The sequence below is a fragment of the Petaurus breviceps genome, unplaced genomic scaffold, assembly GCF_028583685.1.
Source record: "Petaurus breviceps papuanus isolate PSGF00001 unplaced genomic scaffold, PetGlider_PUasm1.0 186, whole genome shotgun sequence".
Classification (NCBI taxonomy): Eukaryota; Metazoa; Chordata; class Mammalia; order Diprotodontia; family Petauridae; genus Petaurus; species Petaurus breviceps.
In genome coordinates this window covers 47,397,494-47,420,353 of record NW_027185798.1, presented here as the reverse complement: position 1 = coordinate 47,420,353, position 22,860 = coordinate 47,397,494, and the positions used below count along the sequence as shown (strand labels likewise).

The 22,860-nt window shown below is 40.6% G+C and overlaps 1 protein-coding gene and 1 long non-coding RNA gene across 2 annotated transcripts in view; one reads left to right on the top strand and one right to left on the bottom strand.

The window, feature by feature from the left end:
- EPS8L3 (EPS8 signaling adaptor L3) overlaps positions 1-7,327 on the bottom strand; it is a 20,691-nt gene extending 13,364 nt beyond the window's left edge. The window contains exons 1-4 of the mRNA XM_069090423.1: positions 7,185-7,327; positions 4,779-4,845; positions 4,324-4,388; positions 3,999-4,063 (exon numbers count right to left, since the gene is read on the bottom strand). Coding sequence (XP_068946524.1) covers positions 3,999-4,063; positions 4,324-4,388; positions 4,779-4,816 — 168 coding nt within the window. The 5' untranslated portion in view covers positions 4,817-4,845; positions 7,185-7,327. The remainder of the gene's footprint in view (positions 1-3,998; positions 4,064-4,323; positions 4,389-4,778; positions 4,846-7,184) is intronic.
- LOC138162895 (uncharacterized) overlaps positions 1-22,860 on the top strand; it is a 146,886-nt gene that overhangs the window by 18,965 nt on the left and 105,061 nt on the right. The window lies entirely within an intron of this gene.

Here is a 22,860-nt window from a genome sequence, read left to right as displayed (position 1 = left end):
TCTCTCTCTCTCTCTCTCTCTCTCTCTCTCTCTCTCTCTCTCTCTCTGTCTCTTTCTGTCTTTTTCTTTGTGTGTGTGTCTCTCTGTCTCTTCTCTTGTCTGTCTCTGTCTCTGTCTCTTTTTGTCTCTCTCTGTCTCCCTCTCTTCTCTCTCTGTCTCCTCTGTTTGTATGTCTGTCTCTCTGTCTGTATCTGTGTGTCTTGTCTCTGTCTCTTTCTCTATTTCTTTCTGCCTCTCTGTCTCTCTCCAATTCCACCTCTGACACCTACCAATTCAATGACACTGAGCAAATCCCTTAACTTCTCTGAGGTTCAGGCAACACCCAAAGTCTTATTTCTTAAGTCATAGATTATGGAGGAAGTTCTAAACAAATTATGCTGTTGATGTATATATTGTGTTTCTTACTGGATTAAACTCTGTCATCATATCACTTTAGAGCTGGGAATGACCTCAGACATCACTGAGTACAATCCGTCCTTTTTACAGATGAGGAAAGTGAAGGCCATGGAGGTGAAGGGAATTGTTCCAGGGCATACAAGTAGTAATCATCAAGGGTAGAATTTGAACTCAGGTCCTCTAAACATAAAACTCATGTTCTTTCCATATGAGGGTAGGGACAGTGTTTTATTTAAGCTTTCTTTTTTTAAAGCAATTGGGGTTAAGTAACTTGCTCAAGGTTACATGGCCAGTTATTTCTGGGTGTGGTGCTAAGTATCTGAGCCCGGATTCAGTCCCAGGTCATCCCGACTCTGAGGCCGGTGCTCTTACTCACTGTGCTACCTGGCCACCCCTTATTTAAGCTTTTTATCTCCTCTAGTGCCTAGCAACATTATCTGGGTCTATTACCTTCATCTGATTGCTGCCTCTGTTGTCTATGCCAGTGGTCTATGACCATGACCTGTGGTTCATTTTCACAATCCTAGACAATTCTAACACTTGGCTCAGATTCTTTATCTCTGCTTCATTTTTCTCCATTGGACCCTAATTTTCCTCCCAGCTAGTGGAATGGAAGAACCTGTAGCTTCTTGACCTCCTCCCGTAGACCCCCTCTTCTTTGGCTTTTGGGCCCTCTCAACTCTTGTTGACCCATCTCTTAGAGGAAGGGTGGATTATACCATCATTATCCATGGCGTCAGACTTGATCTCACCTCCTTGATACTGAGGACCTCCAGGTCTGCTAATATCAGTCACCCTGCAGCATAGCTACCCTTTTGGACCTCAGCTAGGTGGTACAGTGGACAGAGCTCTGGATATGGAATCAGAAGGTTCTGCATTCAAATCCAGCCTCAGATGCTTATTAACTGTGTTACCCTAGGCAAGTCATTTAACATCTGCCTGCCAAGGTTTTCTCATCCTATAAGACAGGGACAATAATAGCATTTACCTCTCAGGGTTATTGGGAGGAAAAAATGTAAAGTGTACAAACCTTAAAGCACTCTATATTAAATAGTAATGATTTTTATCCATCATTATCCCCACAAGGCATAGCTAGCTCTATATTAAAGATCATTTCCTCTCATTACCCACACTGCCCAAACATTTAAGTGCCTACTATGTGCCAGTCACTGTGTTAAGCACTGGGGATACAAAGAAAGAGAAGAACAATGTTTTCCCTCAAGACTTACTAATGTTTTAACAACTCCATATCAGACCTACTAAACCTCCCCTATCATAACCTTCCACCATGCAGTCCCTCCTGTCTCAGTCATTCATTCCCTTAGCTTCCTCCTGGTCACAATGGACTACAGCCCACCTCAACCTTCCTTCGTAATCCCCACTCCCTGTCCCTATATACCCAAGACTCCAAGCCAAGTCACCGCTGCCCTCTGTAGTGAATGACATTCCATTTGGAGATGTCATTTCAAATCCTAGTTATAACACTTGCTATCTGGGCAAATATACACAAACCAATCCATTCCACTGATCCTCAGTTCTCTCATCTGTAAAATGAGCATAATAGTATTTGCAGTATGCAGTCCCTCACAGGATCATTGAGGGAAAAGTGCTTTGTAAATTTGAAAGGACTATATAAATTTAAGTTGCTATAATCTAAGATTTCCTTGCTCCCTTATGCTTTCACAATGCCTACTGAGTGCCAATTACTGACTTCAAAACCAACTTTTCTGTTGGAGGATAACTTAAGAACTATGTGAACTTGGCCAGATTCACGCTAAGGGAAGATGACAGCCACCTGGCATCATTGCATCTCTGCCTTTTGTTTCTTCCCACAGTGGTTATCTTACACCTTCTCTTCTCTTAATCTTCTCATTCTCCCCTCCTCCTCCATTCCTCCGCTTACCTTGAGCAGATGACCTCAACTCATGCTTGATAGAAAATATCTATACCCATGTTGTGAACTTCCCTTATCCTCCCATTCTAATTTCCATATATCAGTCATTGTGCCTACATCTGTTCCCTCATCTTTCCCTCCAGGCTTAGTTCCTCTAAAGGGCTTTTCCTCCTCTTCTCTAAAATTAACTGTGTTGCCTGACATCAGATCCTCCAGTCCTTCTTGACTCCTCAAATTCACAATTAGCTCCGCCCTCCCCAAAATTATCGCTGTTTCATTTTCCAAAGGCACCTTCCTCTTCCTTTGGACATACTCATTTCCTTTATTTTTTTTTAAACAAAATAAAACAAACATCCCTCATTTTCTGAAGGAAGGAAGTATACTTATCATGCTGACTAATAGAATAGTTATACCAAAAGAACAGGATATAACAGTTGGCCAAAGCTAACGCAATGAAATTTAATAGGCATAAATATAAAGTTTTATGATTAGGTTAAAATAATCAATGACAATAAGTACAGGATTGAATATATGTGGCTAGAAAGGCTTTTATGTGGAAATGACCTAGAAGTTCTAGAGAATTATGAATGTAATGGGAGCTATTGGTATTAATAGAACACTGTCTTCTGCATGCTCAGACTACATCCAGAACAGTGTCCAATTCTGGCCCCAGAGTTTAGATTGGACATTGTTACTGGGATGATGCAGTGTGAGGATTAACTGAACATATTGGAAATTCTTAATCTGAAGAATAGAAACTTTGGGGACGATTATCTACCAAAGGTCCCCAAACCATGCTCCAAAGGCCAAATCTGGCATGGGCAGCAGGCTAAGAATAGTTTTTACATTTTTAAATACAAGGCTGTGGTTTGCTAAGCTCTGCTTTAATGCAGGTAGTTGAAGGAAGAAGAACAAGTGGAAGATATAGGGGGCAAGATTTCTTTTCAACATAAGAAATAACTTCCCAACAACTAAGACAATTCAAAAACACATAGACTACCTGGCAGAGGGGAGAGAGAGTCAAAGGGGAGATGCTAGAAGGAGTTTCTCCATCACTGGAGAGAGAAGCATCAGGCAGAGGCTGGATGTTAATTGAGTGATTCCTGCTCAGGTGTAGGTTGGATTACATGATCTCTGGCATCTCTTTCAACTCAGATCTCATAGCCCTTCTAACTACCTTTCACAGCCAACCCCCTCAAATTCATGGTCTATACTTCTGTTCTAACAGGCAGATGCTCATATTAGTGTCATTCTCATTTCTTAGCATCACAATCATTCTTGCTACTAACTGCACACACATCCCTTAACTTTTCTGGGCTTCAGTTTTCTTATTTGCAACATAAAGAGATTGGACTCTCTGGCCTCTCACTGGTCCCAGTCTATGGTCCTGTGATCAGCACCCTTCCTCCGCCTGACCCCTCTTCTGGAATGTCCTCCCTTACCCTCCTCTCCCCACCCAGGGCACCCTCAGTCAGCACTACACCTTGGCATTTAATCAGTCTCTAATTGTTTTAATGCTTGTAGATTTGTACTCCCTAGCTGGATTGTAAACTCTTGGAGGGTAAAGGCCACCTCTTCTTCTCCTGCAGTCCTAGCACAGTGCAAATCCACATGTATTTGAAGTGAATGAATTAAATGGAATTAAAATAATCTCTGGAGGACCTGGGAGAACTAAGGGATATGTGTGTGCGGGGGCAGCAATTCTCACCTCCACTCGTTGCTTTAGGATGGTGTGTTCTGAAGCCATGGTCTCAGAATATTCTTTCCGTTGTTCTGAAGGTAAGAGCAGAAGATGAAGAGGGGAAAGGGCTGAGATGTGGTGGTGGTGGTAGGGAGGTCAGGAGACTGAGGGCAGGGAGGAACAAAGTGGGAGTGAGAATGAGGAATGAGCAGGGACTAGAGTTGGGAGGGGAGCTGAAAGGGAAGGAAAGAAGAGGCAGAAAGTGAAGTAATAGGGGGAATGGCAAGAGAACATAGGAAAGGGAATGAAAAGGAGAGAACAGGAGGACAAGGATGGAGAAGGAGAAACTTACGGTAAATGCTTTTGCTGCTGGGTCTGGACATGCTATTGGATCTGGTGAGGGCTGACCTGGGCTCTCTGGAAAGCCAACCCAAAAAGACATTTGATCAGAGCCTAGGAGATGGTGGGGTGCCAAAAGAGGGATGCAGGGACTGGATGTACAGAGATATAGGTCTGAAAGGGAGGGGGCAGAGGGTGGGGGCTTTGGAGACAAAAGAATAGACCCCTAAAAAGAGAGAAAGGAGTAGACGCTTGAGGGGAAGGGGAAGAGGAAAAGGAAGGGGAAAGGGCAGGAGAAAGAGGAGGAAGAAGAGAAGAAAAAGGAGGAGAAGAAGAAAAATAAGGAGGAGAAGGGGAAAGGGAAAGGAGAAAGAAAATGGGAAGAGGAAAGAAAGCTATTGGGAAAAGAAATGAAACATTGGAAGGAAACAATGGGGTCTGGGGAGTCTGACAAATCCTAGGACTCACTGATTGGACCAGCCATCCCTGTGAGTGACATAATCCATCCTTTATGGTGGTGGTCTGCTCTGAAAACCTAGGAAAAAATGGCAATTCTTGACCTTTCAGCCTATCTTCTGATAGCCCCAAGAAGTAAGACCCCTCTAATCTCCAGTCCCCAAACTTCTGTCTCCTGAGACCATTCCCACAAAGACTCTGGATATTTCTCTTCATGGGGCAGGACCTAGCAGCAGCAGCCTGTGTCCTATCTGGAGGTTGAGGGGAAGGAACCGCACCAGAACATTAGAGAGATGGGTACGTGAGAGGGAAGCAGTGGCCTTCTGTTGAGTTAGAAAGAACACTGACTTTGGAGTCAAAAGAACTAATTGGGTAGGTTTAAATCCAACCTGAGAGATACTTACTACCTATATGACCAGAGACACATCACTTCAACTTCCTAAATCTCAGTTTCCTTATCTGTAAAATAAGGAAGTGGGACTAGATGGTCCCATACAGCCCTTCTAGCTCCAGATGGATAATCCTAAATTTCTGAGGAGACAGAATTCCCAATATTTGGTTTGTAAAACTTATTCAAAAGGCCAGAGGCTGAGGCCCCTCCTTTCCCTAGAAGGGCTCAGGAAGCAGGGGCTCTGGTTAGTACGTGCTAGAGATCAAGGACCCAAGTCCTTGACCTTGGCCTAGTGTACAAATGTATGACCTGGGTACTGGGGGAACTTGGGAAAAGTATAAATTAGAGGACCATCAACTTACTTATTTGAGCTTTTACAGAAACACCCCACTTTTGGTTAAAGTAAATAATGTATCACTAACAATAACAATAATAACAATTACTACTACTACTAATAATTACTAACAATAACAATTACTAACAATAGCAAAGACTAAGAAGATAAAAGGGGAGAGAGGTTCCCTGGGCCCTTTCTTGCCTTGGGAACCCTGCTAGACAATTTAGGTTAAAGTCTCTTAAGAACCCAGGGATCCCATTTTTCCCCTAGATAAGTGCCTAATAGAGTTGGCCAGCTGGCTCATTGGATGTCCTGAGTCCTACTGCAGACACTGATTAGCTGTGTGTCTTTGGGCCAGTCACTTAACTTCTCTCAATGTCAGTTTCCTAAATGCATAAAATGGGGATAATAATAGTTCCTACCTTACCAGGTTGTTGGGAGGGTCAATTAAGATAATATGTAAGAAGGGTGGCTAGGTGGCGCAGTGAGTAAAGCACTGGCCCCAAAGTCAGGAGGACTCGAGTTTGGTTCTGGCCTCAGACACTTAACACCCACACAAAAAAACTAGCCGTGTAACCTTGGGCAAGTTACTTAACCCCAATTGCCACCCCCCCCCCAAAAAAAAGGAAAAAAAAAGATAATATGTAAGAGCAAACTTTAGTTTGCTAGTATAGTCATTGCTAGCTGTTATGATCTAAGTCCTCCTTTTCCTCACCCCTGTTCAAAAATCTCACTCTTGAGTGTGACAAACTACTTCTGAACACAAAGGAGAGGAAAGGAGACCTTGGCTAGCTCTCTTTCCCACGTTCTTCCAACCCCATGGACTCCAAGTCCTTCTGCCTGTTGGGTAGGGATGAGGGGCCTGGACACCTGTTCTCTTTGCATCTATGGCTGTGTATTCTGGTCATGAGAAGAGACTGAGAAACACTTGGACATAAAAGTTCCCCATATCTAGGAATTGGTGATAGGGAAAAGGGCACAGTCAATACTATCTATGTCCTTGGAAAATGACTGCCTCCCCCCACCCAGGAAAGCAGAGATTCAGGGAATGGGAGACCGAGACTAAGGAGGTGATAAGGGTGAAGTAGAGATAGAGGAATCCAAGTATCTGGTAGTAATGGGTATAAAATAAAAAGCCCCATTCACCCATCCCATCCTGTCCTGACTCTGCACCCCCCCGCCCTGTTCAGTCTGAAATCCCTGATTCTGTCTGGAAAAAGGTTGGGGAGTAAGAAGGAGGACAGAGGTAAAATCAGTGATGTCATGATACAAATGTCCACCCCCAGGAGTGGGTAAAAAGACCACCCAGGAGCTGAGGCAATTGTAATCTTCCAGCTAGGTGTAAGGGGATTAGGATTCAGTTCATTCCCTTTGGGTCAGGGTTAGGGCTTTCCCTATCAACCATCCTTGGCTAAGGGGATGTAGCTGTTGGTCCCTTAGTGACAGGGTTGGGTCTGTATTCCTTTGTTCTTTCAAGCTGTGACTTCCCAATCATCCCATTCAAACCCAGAGCTAACTATGCCTCTGGGGTCCTAGGATCAGGAGTGGATCTGGACTGTCAAGGTCCCTGAAGATCTTTGATCTGTGAGAATACAGGCTCCTGGGGCCCAGAGAAGGTGAGACATTGCTCCAAGGTAACCAGATTCCATTCTTCCCTTTCCCCTTTCCCCATTCCACCATTGCCTATTACCTGCAGCTCTGGCCTCAGGCCCCACAAGTCCAGCTGATGTGTCTGACTCCTTGAATCCTGAATCAGCCCACTAGACCTAAGTGTTGGGAAAGAGTTAGGATGGCAGCAGCCCCACCCAGCAAACAACAAGGTTTCTTTCCCAGGCTACAAGATCATGATGACAGCAGCAGCCACAGCCACACCTTCTGGTCTTTGGACTTTCAGTAGGTGGAGAGTATCAATGGGCAGCTGCCCACCCCCACCTGTCATCCTTGTTCTGGGCAGGCACATGCCCTGACCTGTGATCGACTCTGTTGATGCCTGACTCCTGACATCACTGCTCTCTCGGGACTTTTCCCTGCTCCTGACCCTACGTTTCTTCCCATTCTTCTCTAGCTCTGCTCCTCTGTCCATTTTTGAGGGTTTAGCAGGGCCTCTGGCTGTGGGGAATAGACCCCCCTTTCCTCAGTTCCCTTTGTCCTCCTCAAAGATCATCCAACCCAAGTGCTTCCCGAATCATATAAAATTCTCAACAAATGGTCCACCCAACCTCCATGGATGGGCAGCTAATACCCGGAGGGGCTGCCCATTCTACCTCAGGAAAAGCTCTAAGTGTTAGAAAGTTACTTCTTTCCTTGTTTGTGAAGTTGAGATCATAGGTCATATTGTTGATATCTAGAAGGAACTTTTGTTATTAGTTAGTCCAGCCCTTTTACTTGAGGGATAAATAAAGCAAGACTTGGAGACTTTAAGAGACTTGCTCGTGGTCACACTGAGGATGAATGACAACAGAAATTCCAACCCTGATTCTCTACCTTTTATCTACATTTAGGCCTCTCTCCACAAAATCATGCTTCCTGTGAGTGTAACCCTTTCCACCTGGAGCCCCTTGAGAGCAGGGACCTATTTCTTTGGGCCTTTCTTTGTTTCCCCAGCAATTAGTATGGTTATTGGCACATAATAAGTACTAGATAAATTCTGTCTATTATTATTATCATTATCATATCTTATTTACCCATAAACTTGTATTCTCATATACTCAACATATACATTGTTTAGTTGTTAAAAACCCATTTTGTGGTTTTCTTGGCAGAGATACCGGAGTATTGCCATTTTATTCTCCAGCTATTTATTTTTTATTTATTTTTCTTTTAAAACAATTGGGGTTAAGTAACTTGCTCAAGGTTACATGGCCAGGTGTTTATGGGTGGGTGCTAAGCGTCTGAGCCTGGATTTGATCCCAGGTCATCCTGACTCTGGGGCTGGTGCTCTTACTCACTGTGCTGCCTGGCCTCCCCTCTCCAGCTAATTTTACAGATGAGGACACTAAGGCAAACAGGGTTAAGTGACTTGCCCAGTGTCACACAGCTACTAAGTGTCTGAGGTTGGATTTAAACTCAGGAAGATGAATTCTTGTGATTCTAAGCTCAGTGCTCTATCCAGTATGGTGCCACCTAGCTGCCCATGTTCTGTCTAGCACACAGCACTTAATAAATGCTCGTTGACTTACTTTCTATCTTTATTCATCATTGTCCTTTCACCTCTTTTACTCCCCACCTCAGGCTCTGTAGGGGCTCCCTAAACCCCTGGCTGAGACCTGGGAACTGTTAAGTTAAGGAAGGAAACTTATGTCCTTCCTTTCCTCACACTAGTTTGCCTAACTAACTTAATTCCTGAGAGAGAAGTCACAGTAGAGGTTGAAAATCCTCTTCCTTCTCAATCCCCTCTGCTTAGTAGTAACCTCTACAGGGGAATCCAGAGCCTCCCTCTGGTCCTAGGAATAGAGATTCTTGGAAATTATTCAGAAGAATAAGCACTGTTTAAGGAGCCTGAGCAACAACCAAAATTTATACACTGCTTTAAAGTCTGCAAATAGCTTTTATATGATTTCTTTTGCTTGAATAACAACAGGGACTCACACATACATATACCCACATGCATACATGCACGCATACATGCATACACACATATATATATATATTCCTATATTGGCAGAAACAAAATCAAAGATGGGATAGACTCTTTGGATGGGACAATTATAGCAGAAAATAGAGAAAAGGAGAGCTGCTCAAATCTTATTTTCTTTCGGTATTTTTTTTTCTGCAAAGGAGAAAGAACTTTGCACTGGAAATGATGGAACAAAAATGACTAACAAGGATTTAATACCCTAGATAAGTAAGGATATCGTAAAGTCCTACCTAGTTGCCCTTGGGAATGCAAATCACCTGGATTGTATGAACTATGATCTTAGTTCCTGTAATAATTGTCTAATGCAATTGCTGAGTGACTGTCAGTGTGGTTGGAAAGATCCTGAGAAATGGGAGAAGTGCTACAAGATTGGAGAAGGGCAAATATACCCTTTTTTCACTAAGGAGGAGAGAACAGAGTCTGAAATCTACAGACTAATAGGCCTGCAGGGCAGTGAACTTGACCAAGATTTAATTGTGGCTGGAGGAGCAGTGGATGGAGTACTGAGCCTGGAGTCAGGAAGACCTGAGTTAAAATTTAGCCTCACACACTTACTAGCTGAATGACCCTGGAAAAGTTACTTAACCTCTGTCTGCCTCAGTTTCCCTAATTGTAAAATGGGGATAATAATAGCATCTATTTCTCAGAGGTTTCTATGGGGATTAAATGATATAATATTTGAAAAAGCGCTATCATAATGCCTAGCACCTAGTAGGTACTTAATACTTCCTTCCTTGGAAAATTCTATAATGGGCAATTAAAGAGGCAATGGCTCTCTAGAAAGGGTACATGTGACTTCCTCATAAAACAGGTCACATCGTGCTAACCTTATTTCCTTTTTGGACAGGATTACTAAACCAGAAAATGAGATGAATGCTGTGAATATTGTTCACCTAGATTTAATGAAGCTTCTGGTAAATTCCAACATCCTCTTCTTGTGAAGAAAATGGAGAGATTTGAATAAGACAGTAGCACAATCAGATGGCTTCGGAACTCAATGGATGACTAGATTCCAAAGTAGTTGGTTGTTAATGGTTCAATGTCAGTGTGGCAGGAGGTGTTCAAAGGAGTAGCCCAGGAATCTATGCTTAAATCTATGTTGTTGAACATGTTTATCAATTATTTAGATAAAGGCATAGATGGTATGCCAGTTCAATTTGCAAATGACACAAAGCTGGGATGCAAAGTTAACCCACTGAATGAAAGAGTTAGGATCTTCATGGGCAAGGGCACACTGATGAATCTATTTTTTTTCCTGTTCTACTGTTTTTTTCCTTAATATTATCCCCCCCAATATGTATAAATATAGTTTTCAATATTCATTTTTGTAAAGTTTTGAGTTCCAAATTTTTCTCCCTCCCTTCCTTCCCCCCTCCCCGAGATAGTAAGCAATCTGATCTAGTACATGTACAATTATGTTAAACATATTTCCACATTAGTCATTATTGTGAAAGAAGAATAAGAACAAAAGGGAAAAACCACAAGAAAGAAAAAAAACAACAAAAAAAGTGAAAATAGTATGCTTCGATCGCATTCAGACCCCGTAGTTCTTTCTCTGGATATGGTTAGCATTTTCCATCATGAGTCTTTTGGAATTGTCTTGGATCATTGTACTGCTGAGAAGAGCTAAATCTATCATACTTAATCATTGCACAATGTTGCTATTGCTGTGTATAACATTCTTTTGGTTCTGCTCTCTTCACTCAGCATAAGTTAATGTAAGTGTTTCCAGATTTTTCTGAAATCTGCCTGCTTATCATTTCTTATAGCACAATAGTCTCCCATTACATTCATATATCACAATTTCTTCAGCCATTCTCCAATTGATGGGCATCCTCTCAATTTTCAATTCTCTGCCAACACAAAAGAGCTGCTATAAATATTTTGGTACAGGTAGGTTCTTTCCTTTTTTTTTTTTTTATTATATCTTTGGGAGAAAGACCTAGTAGTGGTATTGCTGGATCAAAGGGGTGTGGTTGCCATTTGGGCATAGTTTCAAATTGTTCTCCATAATGGTTGGATCAATTCACAACTCCACCAACGTTGCATTAGTGTTCCAATTTTCCCACATCTCCTCCAACATTTATAATTTTCCTTTTCTCGTGTTAGCCAATCTGTTATGTGTGAGGTGATACTTCAGAGTTGTTTTAATTTGTACTTCTGTAATCAATAGTGATTTAGATCATTTTTTCATATGATTATAAATAGCTTTAATTTCTTCCTCTGAAAACTGCCTTTTCATATCCTTTGACCATTTATCAATTGGGGAATGACTTGTGTTCTTATAAATTTGACTCAGTTCTCTGTATATTTTAGAAATAGACCTTTGTCAGAAAGGCTGTAAAATTTTCCCCCCGGTTTTCTGCTTTCCTTCTAATCTTGGTGGCATTGGTTTTGTTTGTGCAAAACATTTCCATTTAATGTAATCAAAATTATCCATTTTGCATTTCACAATGTTCTCTTATCTCTTGATTGGTCATAAATTCTTCCTTTCTCCATAGATCTGACAGGTAAACTATTCCTTGATCTCTTAATTTGCTTATGGTATCATCCCTTATGTCTAAATCACGTACCCATTTCAATCTTATCTTGACACAGATGTGGAATGTTGATCTATGCCTAATTTCTGCCATAATATTTTCCAATTTTCCCAGCAGGTTTTGTCAAATAATGAGTCTTTCTGCTGAATCTAAGAAGATGAAATTCAATAGAGATTAATGCAAAGTCTTGCACTTGAATACAAAAAGTCAACACCATAAGTATAAGATGGGAGAGGAACAGTTGTCCTGAGAAAAAAGTGGGTCATGAACTTAATAATATGGCAGCCATAAAAGTTAATACAATTTTGGGCTGTGTTAAGAGTTTCTAAGGACCAGAAAGTCAGTCCTTCTCATCAGACCTCATCTTGAGTATTATATTCAATTCTAGGTTCCATGACTTAAGAAGGACAATGAGAGGGGCAGAGGAGGGCAATGAAGATGGTGAAGGGTCATGAGTCCATGTCGTATAAACATTGGTTGAGGAAAATGGGCATGGTTACCCTTGATAAGAGTAGATTCAAGGAGAGCATGATAACTGTGATCAAGTATTTGATGAGGTTATCACGTGGAACAGCCATTACACTTGTTTTGTTTGACCTAAGAGGATAGAATCAGAAGCAATGCATAGAAGCTACGAAGAATCAAATTTTATCTTGATGTTAGGCAAAACTTCCTAACAATTTGAGCTGTCCAAAAGTGGAACAGGCTGCCTAAAGAGGTGGTGGGTTCTTCCTCTTTAAAGGTATTAGAGGCACATAGCAAGAACTTAATAAATGCTCGTTTCTTTCTTTCCTTCCTTACAATGATTCTGTAAGGTAGGTACTAGTATGATTCTCCTCATTTTATCAGTGAGGAAAATGAGGCTTAGAGAAGTTTAACAACTTACCCATGATCAATACCTAGTAAATATCAGAGGCCATATTTGAACTCAGGTCTTCCTCATTCCAAAAACTAGAATTCTACTGACCTTAGGGAAACCAGTTTGTTTCAGTATCCCCTTCCCCAAGCCCTAACTTCATGACCAACCGATTATAGGCTCTCCCCCATTTCCACATTAGTTTCAGCACTGGCGCCATTTTTAGTGCTTTCTCCAGATTCTTCTCTACTTATTTTCCAGGACTGAATGCCATACTTAGATCCTTATTTGGTCCAGTCACATACTGGGGCAGTGGTGGGATAGTGATGAGAGGTTGAACTTAGCATCTTCAGGAATCTGGGTCTTAATATGGCTGCTGACACTTCCAATCATTCTAGTCGTTCTATCAAACTAGGCAATGTATTCAAAGCAGCATATGAATGTTAACTGTTATTGTCTCCACCCCCTGCTTCATCAATCTTATCATAACTACTCTGTCTTCTTTGTTCCTCACCCTATTATGTCTTTTCTCACCAAACTCTTATCCTCTACCTCATCGTCATCAGTGGCCCTAGCATGGGAGTTTAAAACTGGAGGGAAAATGAGAGATCATCTGGGTTAGGAACAGCATCCTGACACTATAGAAGAATTCTTGACCCACACAGTCATCATTCTATGCTGTGACTACCTTGAGTTATGGGGTAAGGGAACAGAAAGACATGTTGACATTATGTTCTGCGTGTTGTCTGTATTTCTGGCAACCTTGAATCAACAAAGGAGCCATTCCCTGGGTAGGGATTTGAGTAATGATGCAGTGGCCTGAGGTTCAGAAGGAGGCCATGGAATAAAGGGCCAAATAAAAGTTATTGATTGGGCCCAGGGTATGTCTATAATTACAGGGCTATCAATAGGTTAGAAAAAGTGACATGAGGAAACAGGAATCCAGTGGAAAGGATCTTGGGGAAGATAGTTTCTGGTAGAAAAAAATGATCAATACTGGAGTGAGGAAAGCCTGTGGTGGCAGCAGCATGTGTCAAACCTAGACACCAAGATAGTTTAGACTTTAGGTTCAAGGAAGCAACAATACCTTCCTAGAAAGCACAGAGCTCAGATGCCATTTTAAGGATGTGGGTAGAGTAGCCAACCTAAGAGAAGGGCAAGACCAGCCCTACAAGTAGACAGAGGACCACATAGGACAGAGAAATGAATCTAGAATCTCAGAGGTTCCCAAACTCATTTGGCTTATCACCCCCTTTTAAAAAAATTTTACTCAGTGTCTCCCCTGCAAATCAACTTTCTTTAACCCTTTAACAATTCTTTAAAAATTTTCATCATTTCAAAATATATATAAATTTTAAAAAGACTCATCTTAAATTTAATAATTTATTTATTATAAATTTTTGTTTTTTCTGGCATTAAAATTTTGATGATGCAATATTGCATCATGTAATTGTATAGTATTGTATTGTAAACAAGTCATTACATGCACATATTCCAGCTGCACCATTGCCTGCCAACACTTGCTTGTTAAGACTTGTCAGCAGATTTGACCACTTGCATAACTTTCATTTTGTGTATTTATTTGAAAATAATGTAGTCACTACAACATTAACTTTGTTACACAATAGATGAGATATATGCAAATGGTTTTTCAAAATTTTCTACTCTTCTCTTTCCTTATACTTCTAGCACCCCCTTATTTTTATTCAATGCCCATCTCCCCATTGCACCCAAGGCTACTGCTGCCCCCTGGATCACTCTACTGACCCCCCAAAGGGCAGTATCACCCACTTTGTGAACCACTGATAGATGGATGGTGCTTCTAGAAGACTGAATTCCCAACACCTCCAGAAGAGAGGACCTAGGCTGTGAGGGGATTACAACAGTAAATGCTAGTAGGAGGTGCATGAACTACTCCATCTTGTGACTCAATTCTGGAACTAATTTGGTTCCTTTTCTATTCACTTATGGGTATATTTCAGTTTCTGTCTTGTGAGAAAACTTCATTTAGTTGTGAGAATTGTGAGAAAACTATGCTGCATTGTTTGAACCTACTCCTGAATGGCTGGGAAGCTGGACCACCTCTACCTGCTGCTTAGAGACCCTTAACTAAAGACCTAGGTAATGCTGACCAGAAACCCAGTCAGATCCAAAGACTGATGTAAGAATTTTTCATAATTAAACATCTCAAGCAACCCATACGTCTTATCTGAAACTGGTCCTGTACTGGTCAACCAGTTATTATTTCTATGTTCCTTTGATTGAATACAGACACTTGGGGGGAGTGGGACACCTCTTTCTGATTTCAGGGAATTGCACCTGTTTACTCTCACCTTCCTAGCTTGGAAACTAAACTTTCCTCCAATTAAAATCAAATCAGCTAATTTTGTGTCCTGGTTAATTGCTTCTCTTAATTAATTGGTCTTATTTAATTAATTGTTTTTAAATGCATAAAATCTGTCTCCCCCTGTATTTGGTCTCTAATACCAAAAGTGAGGAGGGCTCAAACAATTGGCATGAATTGCTTAATAAATTCGTATGCTTGGAAACAGAAACCTTTGTTTCCTCAGCCACTTCATCTTTCATTTGCCATAGTTGGAGTAGTCATGGATGGAGTGTTGGACTGAGAATTAAGAAGATCTGGAATCACATCCTGCCTCTGACCATGAGCTAGTCAGTTAACCTCTCTGACTCTCATTTTCCTCAGTTATAAAATAGTGAATAATAATAACCACAATGGTTATTTCATAGGATTATTGTGAGACTAAATGGATAGCCCTTTGAAAACTTCAAAGCTTTATGAATGACTCTTCTTTTATTGTATGCCAATGTGGGGTGTTTGGGGAGGGGGGTGTTCCTAGTTATAAAAAAATGACTCATGCTCCTATCCAACAGTCTTATTTATTTTCCTAGATCTCCCTTGTATCCTGATTAGATGTGGCTCATTATCAGTGAGTCAGTCAGCCAGACTTAATTAAGCATGTACTACATGTTAAGTACTATCCCAAGAGCTTGGGATACAATGAAAATTAAACCATGATCACTCCCCTTAAGGAGCTCCCATTCTAACATGCAAGCAACCGTGTACATATGGGACATTTACAGTGTAAACGGAAAGTTAACATAGGAGTAAGGCACTATCATGGGGGGAGGAGGAAGAGGACTCTTGAAGAAGGTAGGATTTAAGTAGAGGTTTGAAGGATGCTGGGAAATTATAAAGCAAAGGTGGAGAGAAAAAGCCTTTCTGGCATGAGGGCCAGCCAGGGTAAAAGCATGGAGTTTGGAGACGAGGTGCCATGTGCAAGAAGAAGCAAGAAGGTCATTGTCAATGGATCACAGAGTATGTGGAGGAGAGTAATATTAGGTTCACTCCAATTATGCTTCAGATTCTCTCCCTTGACACCCACCGCTGTTCTCCTCCACCACTAACTCAATTTCCAGTTCTGGGATTGTAATTAAATCAATACAGCCTTTGCTACTGGAAAGAGTGTGTCAACCAACTCTCTTATGGCTCTGCCCACAATTCTTGTGAGTTCTGAAACCCAAACTCCCCACCTTGGCCACTACTTGCCTATATGTGTTGTATCTTTCTGTTGGAATATAAATTCCTTGAGGGCAGGAGTAGGATTATTTTGTATTTGTATTTCTATGGAATCAAAGCCCTAATTTTGTAATCCCAAAATACTACCAGTGTTGCTGTATGGCAGCAAAATATTGAATATGAGAGTTTCCAAAGAATTAAACATTAATATCAGACAGAGGGCAATAGAAAGGCATATGGTTTATATGAGGAGGTTTCAACATATAAAAAATAAGAGACTCAGAACAGTAGGAAAAAAGCATCATTAAGGATATGATAGAAAGGAATTGGTCACATGGCAGAGGCAATGACTCCTTTTCAACGTCATAAGTGAAGAAAGCCTCTTGCATATGAGGCAGAGCCCATGTTGAACTAATGGGAAGCTTTGAACAAAAGGCTGGGCATCCATGGATGGGTTGCATTTTATATGGTTGGAAGGAGCTTTCAAATGAATGGGATCATGGATCCATTTGAGTCATGAGTATCCCTAGCACCCAGCATAATACTTGAAACACGGTAAGCATTTAAGCAGTATTTTTTTATTCTTTCATTCAAGGTACTATATAAATGGCATAAATGACAGAGTTGATGATGAAAACTGTGAGGATGATGATGACAGCTAAGATGATGAATATTCATATGAATGTGAATGCCAGTATGCTCAGAAAGACAAAGGGGAGAATTCTTGGACAGAGAATATAATGAAGGTTTTTCTCATCCAACTGGAGCACCTCCTCAGGGGGTACCACCTCCAATTTCTGCTCACATTGTCAGTTTGTGTGCCTGACTACTTTTTCCCTTAGTATTCCAGGTTCATGAAATGATAATTTCCTTTCTGTTAGAGAAAGCCTAATGGAGTCGCTGGACTCTGTTGTGATTGCTGTATTAGGGAAAGTGGATGTTCTCAGAAATGCCAGTTCAGTCATGTCACAAAAGTGAGCCTGGTGTATAAAAGCTAATCAGTTACATTTAATTTGATTTAATTCAATAAAGCCTCGTTAAGCACCTACTATGTCCAAGGTGCTGTTCTAGGCACTGGGGCCACAAAGACAAAAGGGAAACATCTTTTGGACACAAGAAGTTTACATTTACTGTTGCCCTATTGATTTTCTAGGTGCTGGGATCTTTAGCCAACTTGTTGTGGTTGCAGACTCACCACATGCATAGAAGAGAATGTACACGAGACTCACTCTGTTGGTTGTCCTTTCTCTCCATTTGGGTGTCAACAAAGTACAAAGACATACACACACAAAGGGGAAGGCATTATCATTCAAGCTACTGTGACCTTGCCTTTTTATTTGTGTCAAAGATCTGGCCTTACTCTTTTTGTTCACACACCTTGCCCTTGTTTGGGTTCTGACCACAGAAATGTGGGCACTGGTTTAAGGAGATAATACTATAATCCCTCATCTTAGAAGGTGTGTTGACTGATTTCAGCCCCTGCCTAAATGAAAGCTTCCTCTCACTTTTGGCTGTCCCTACTTCCACCCACCCCTACAACTTGGCTCCTTCTTGTGCCCATCGATAGGGTTGGTGACGAAATCACAGATTCTCAGAATTGGGAGGGACTTCAGAGATCATCTAATCTAACCCACAGCCTGCTGTGGGAATCTCCTCTATCACATCCTTGACAAGCATCTGTCTGGTCTCTACTCAAACACCTGTAGCGATGAAAAACTCACAAGATTTGACAGGATAGCACATTGTCTTTCTGGACAGCTCTGATTGCTAGTTCTTTGTACTGACTCAAGCCCAACACTGGGTAGCTTGGACCCACTCTATCATTTATTTTCTTTTTAGTATATTTTTATTTATTTCATTAAATATTTCCCAATTACATGTAATTTTTTTTTTTGCCTTTTGGAGGGCAATTGGGGTTAAGTAACTTGCTCAAGGTTACACAGCTAGCTTTTTTTTTTTGTGTGGGTGTTTAGTGTCTGAGGCCAGAACCAAACTCAGGTTCTCCTAACTCTGGGGCTGGAGCTTTACTCACTGCACCACCTAGCCACCCCAACATGTAATTTTTTTTATATCTATTTAAAAAATTTTGAGTTTCAAATTTCTGCTTCTTTACCACTCCTCCCTTGTCCTTGAGAAGACAAGCAATTTGATATTGGTTATACATGTGAAGTCATACAAAATATATTTCTGTATTAGCCATGTTGCAAAAGAAAACAGACAGAAAAAAGAAAAAATAAAGTTTTTTTTAAAGTATGCTTCACTATGTATTTACAGTTCATTTTTCTCTCTGGAGCTCTCACTTTTTTTTTCATTTTTATTATTTATTTATTTATAACATTAATTGTAAAAAAAAATTTGAGTTCTCAATTGTCTTCCTTCCTTCCATCCCTCCCTCCACCCATTGAGAAGGCAAGAAATGTGACATCAATCATACATGTGAAATCATGCAAAGCATATCTCCATAGTAGACATTTTGACAAAAAAAGCCATAAAATTAAAGAAAGTGAAAAAATATGCTTCAATGTGCACCCAGACTCTATCAGTTCTTTCTCTGACTGTGAATAGAATTTTTCATCATAAGTACTTTGGAATTATCTTAGATCATTGTACTGATTACAAAAGCTAAGTCATTTACAGTTGATTATCATACAATATTGCTGTCACTGTGTGCAATGATCTGGTTCTTTCCACTTCATTTTGCATGAATCCATGTTAAATCTTCCCAGGTTTTTCTGAAACCATCTTGCTTGTCATCTCTTATAGCATAATATTCAGTCACAATCATAATACTACAGCTTGGTCAACCATCCCCCAACTGATGGGTATCCCCTCAATTTCCAATTCTTTACCACCACAAAAGAGTGACGAAATATTTTTATATATACAGATCTTTTTCCTTTGGTCTCTTTGGGGTACAGACCTAGTAGTGGTATTGCTGGGTCAAAGGGTATACACACTTTTATAGCCCTTTGGACATAGTTCCAAATTGCTCTTCAGAATGTTTGGGTCTCTTTATGAATCTACCAACAGTGCATTAGTGTCCTAATTTTTCTACATCCCCTCGAACAATTTGTCATTTTCTTTTTTTTTTTCTGTCATGTGAGCTAATCTGTTGGGAGTGAGGTACTTCAGAGCTGTTTTTGTTTGCATTTCTCTAATTAATAGTGATTTAGAGCACTTTTTCATATAACTATAGATAGCCTTGATTTCTTCTGAAAACTGCCTGTTTATATCCTTTGACCATTTATTAATTAGGGAAGGAGTTGTATTTTTATAAATTTCACTCGATTCTTGACATATTTGAAAAGTGAGGCCTTTATCAGAGAAACTTGCTGTAAAATTTCTCATCAGTTTTTTGTTTTCCTACTAATCTTGCTGGCATTGGTTTTGTTTGTGCAAAGACTTTTAAATTTAATATAATCAAAATCATCCATTTTATGTTTCATAATACTCTCTATCTCTTATTTGGTCACAGATTGTTCCCTTATCCATAGATCTGACAAGTAACCTATTCCATACTCCCTTAATTTGTTTATGATATCACCTTTGTGTTGAAATCATACACACATTTTGACCTTATCTTAGTATACAGTGTGAGATATTGGTTTATACCTGTTATTGTTTAGTTGTTTCAATCAGGTCTAACTTTTCATGACCCCACTTGGAATTTTTTTGACAAAGATACTGGAGTGTTTTGCCATTTCCTTCTCCAGCTTGTTTTACAGGAAACCAAAGCAAACAGAGTTAAATTACTTGTCCATGTTCACACAGCTAGTAAGTATCTGATGCCAAATTTGAACTCAGATCTTTCTGATTTCAGGCCCAGTATTCTATCTACTGTATCACCTAACTGTCCCATACCTAGTTTATACCTAGTTTCTGCCTAACTGCTTTCCAATTTTACTAGCTATTTTTATGAAATCATGAGTTCTTATCCCAAAAGCTGGAATCTTTGGATTTTTCAAACATGCTATTAGGTTACTATGGTGATTTATTATTGTGTATTGTGTACCCAATCTATTCTACTGATTCACCACTCTATCTCTTAGCCAGTATCAGATTGTTTTGATAATTACCTCATTAACTCTGCTTTTTAAAAAGTTCTTTTCTACAGTGAAATTTTGTGCCTTTTTTTTTTTACCATTTGGCCAATTTTGTTTCTTAAGGTATTATTTTCTTTGGTATTTTTTCCTGCCTTTTTAACCAATTGGTTCACTCTCATTCTTCTCCCTTATTTGATTTTTAAAATCTTTTTTGAACGCTTCCAGGAATTCTTGTTGAAATCTTGTCCAGTTCACATCTCCTTTTAATTTGAGGCTTTGCTTGTATCTATTTTGACATTAATGTCTTCTTCTGATTTTGTGTCTTGATCTTCCTTTTTTTTTTATCATAGCAGTTTTTTTTATAGTTGGGTTCTTTTTTATTGATATTGTTTGTTTACTTTTCTAGCCTATTTCTTAACTTTGAACTTTATATCAAAGTTGGGTTCAATTCTCAGGGAGGAGGGGCCATTGTTCCAAGCTTCAGCTTTTTTGTGCTACTTATTTAAAGAGGTAATTTTGGTAGTCTGTAATTTTTTGGTGCTTCCAAGGTGTTATCCTCCAAAGAGGGGTGTGGCCACTGTTCTCTTGGCCTGTTCTCTAGTCTTTACCCACAAAGAAATCTTGCTCCACTGCCACAAGCCCTAGTACTCTTTTCTACCCTTAAAATGTGACCTGGAACTTCTTTTGGGTAATAAAGCAAGATCCTGTACCCGGTGGCAGCAAACGGTCCCAAATAATGTCTTTCCAACCATTCATCCCACCCCCTTATTATCTCTGCACTGAGAGCTCTTGAAAGCTGATGCCACCACTGTCACAGCCACCTCCAAGGTCCACTGCTTTTGTTGCTGCCACAAGTGATGAGCTCTCAGCCGGCTTCCATCCTGGTGTCACAGACCACTCCTGCTGACCTCCTAAATGGTCTTGAGTTGGGAAAATGTTTCACCCTGACCTTTTGCTGCCTCTACTTCTCTAGAGTTCAATTTGAGGCATTACTTTAAAGTTATTTGGAGGAGAATATTGGGAGAGTTCAATTGAGTTACTGCCTGTACTCTGCCATCTTGGCTCCTCCCCTTCCCCCCCCCCCACTTATTTTCAGTTTTTCCCTCTTTACTGATTCACTTCCTATTGCCTAAAACATTCCCATGTTTCCCTTATGCTGAAAAAAAAACCCCACCAAAACCCTCACTTGATCCTTTCATCCCTGCTATTATCCCATTTCTCCTCTGCCCTTTGTAACTCCTTGAAAGAGTTCTGGACAATAGGCACCTCCATTTTCTCTCCTCTCACCCTTTTCTTAACCCGTTACAATCTGTCTTCCAACCTTATCATTCCACCCTTCTCCAAAGTTACGAATGATCTCTTAGTTGCCAAATCCAATGGCCTTTTCTCAATTCTCATTCTCCTTGACCTCTCTGCAGTCTTTGACACTGTTTTGATCACTCTCTCCTCCTTGCTACTCATTTCTCTTTAGATTTTTGGGACACCACTCTCTTTTGGTTCTCCTCCTCCTTCCCTGACCACTGCTTCTCTGTTTCCTTTTCTGGATCCTACTCCAGATCATGCCCTCTAATCAAAGATGTCCCTCAGGGTTCTGTCCTGGGTCCTTTTCTTTTCTCCCTTTATACTGCCTTACTTGGTGATCTCATCAGCTCCCATGGATTTAATTACCATCTTTATATCAGTGATTCTCAAATCTACCATTTCTGCCCCAATCCCTGTGCTGACCTAAAATCTTATATCTCCAACTGTCTTTCAGACATCTCAAAGTAGATGTCTATTAGACATCTTAAACTCAGAGTGTCCAGAAAAAAACTCATGATCTTTTCCCCTGACTCCTACCTTGCCTATTACTGTCCAGGACAGCACCATCCTGCCAGTCCCTCAGTCTCACAATGTAGGAGTTATCCTGAATTCCTCACTATCTCGCTCCCCCTTATATCCAATCTGTTACCATGGCTGCTGATTTTGCTTTTGCAACATCCCTCACATAAGCCCCCTTCTCTCTTCTGTCATGGCCACCATTCTGGTACAGACCCTTATCACCTCACACATGGACTATTGCAATAGCTACTGGTGGGTCTGCCTGCCTCAAGTCTCTCCCCACTTAAATCTATCCACCACTCTGCCACCAAAGTGATTTTCCTAAAGTGCAGGTCTGATCATGTCACTTCTTTACTCAACAAACTCTAGTGGCTCCCTATTGCCTCCAGGACCAAATGCATAAAGCTTTGTTTGGCCCTTAAAACCCTTCAAAACCTAACCTCCTTCTACCTTTCTAGTCTTCTTATACCTTACTCTCCAACATCTACTCTTCTATCCAGTGATACTGACCACCTAGATGTTCCACAAATAAGACGCTTCATTTCTCAGCTCTGGGCATTTTCTCTGGCTGCTCCCAAACCTGGAATGCTCTACCTCCTCTTCTCTGACTACTGACCTCCCTGGCTTCCTTTAAGTCCCAACTAAACCCCCACCTTCTACATGGAGCCTTTCCCAATTCCTCTTAATTCCAGTGCATTCCTTCTATTAATTACTTCCTATTTATCATGTGTATAACCTGCTTGGCATATATTTGTTTGTGTGTTGTCTCCCCTGTTAAATTGTAAATTTCTCAAGGACAGAAACTGTCTTTTGCCCCCTTTGTTTCCCCAGCACATAGTATTGCATCTGGCCTATACTAGGTGCTTAATAAATGTTGATTGAAGGGGTGGCCAGGTAGCACAGCGAGTAAGAGCACCGGCTCCAGTGT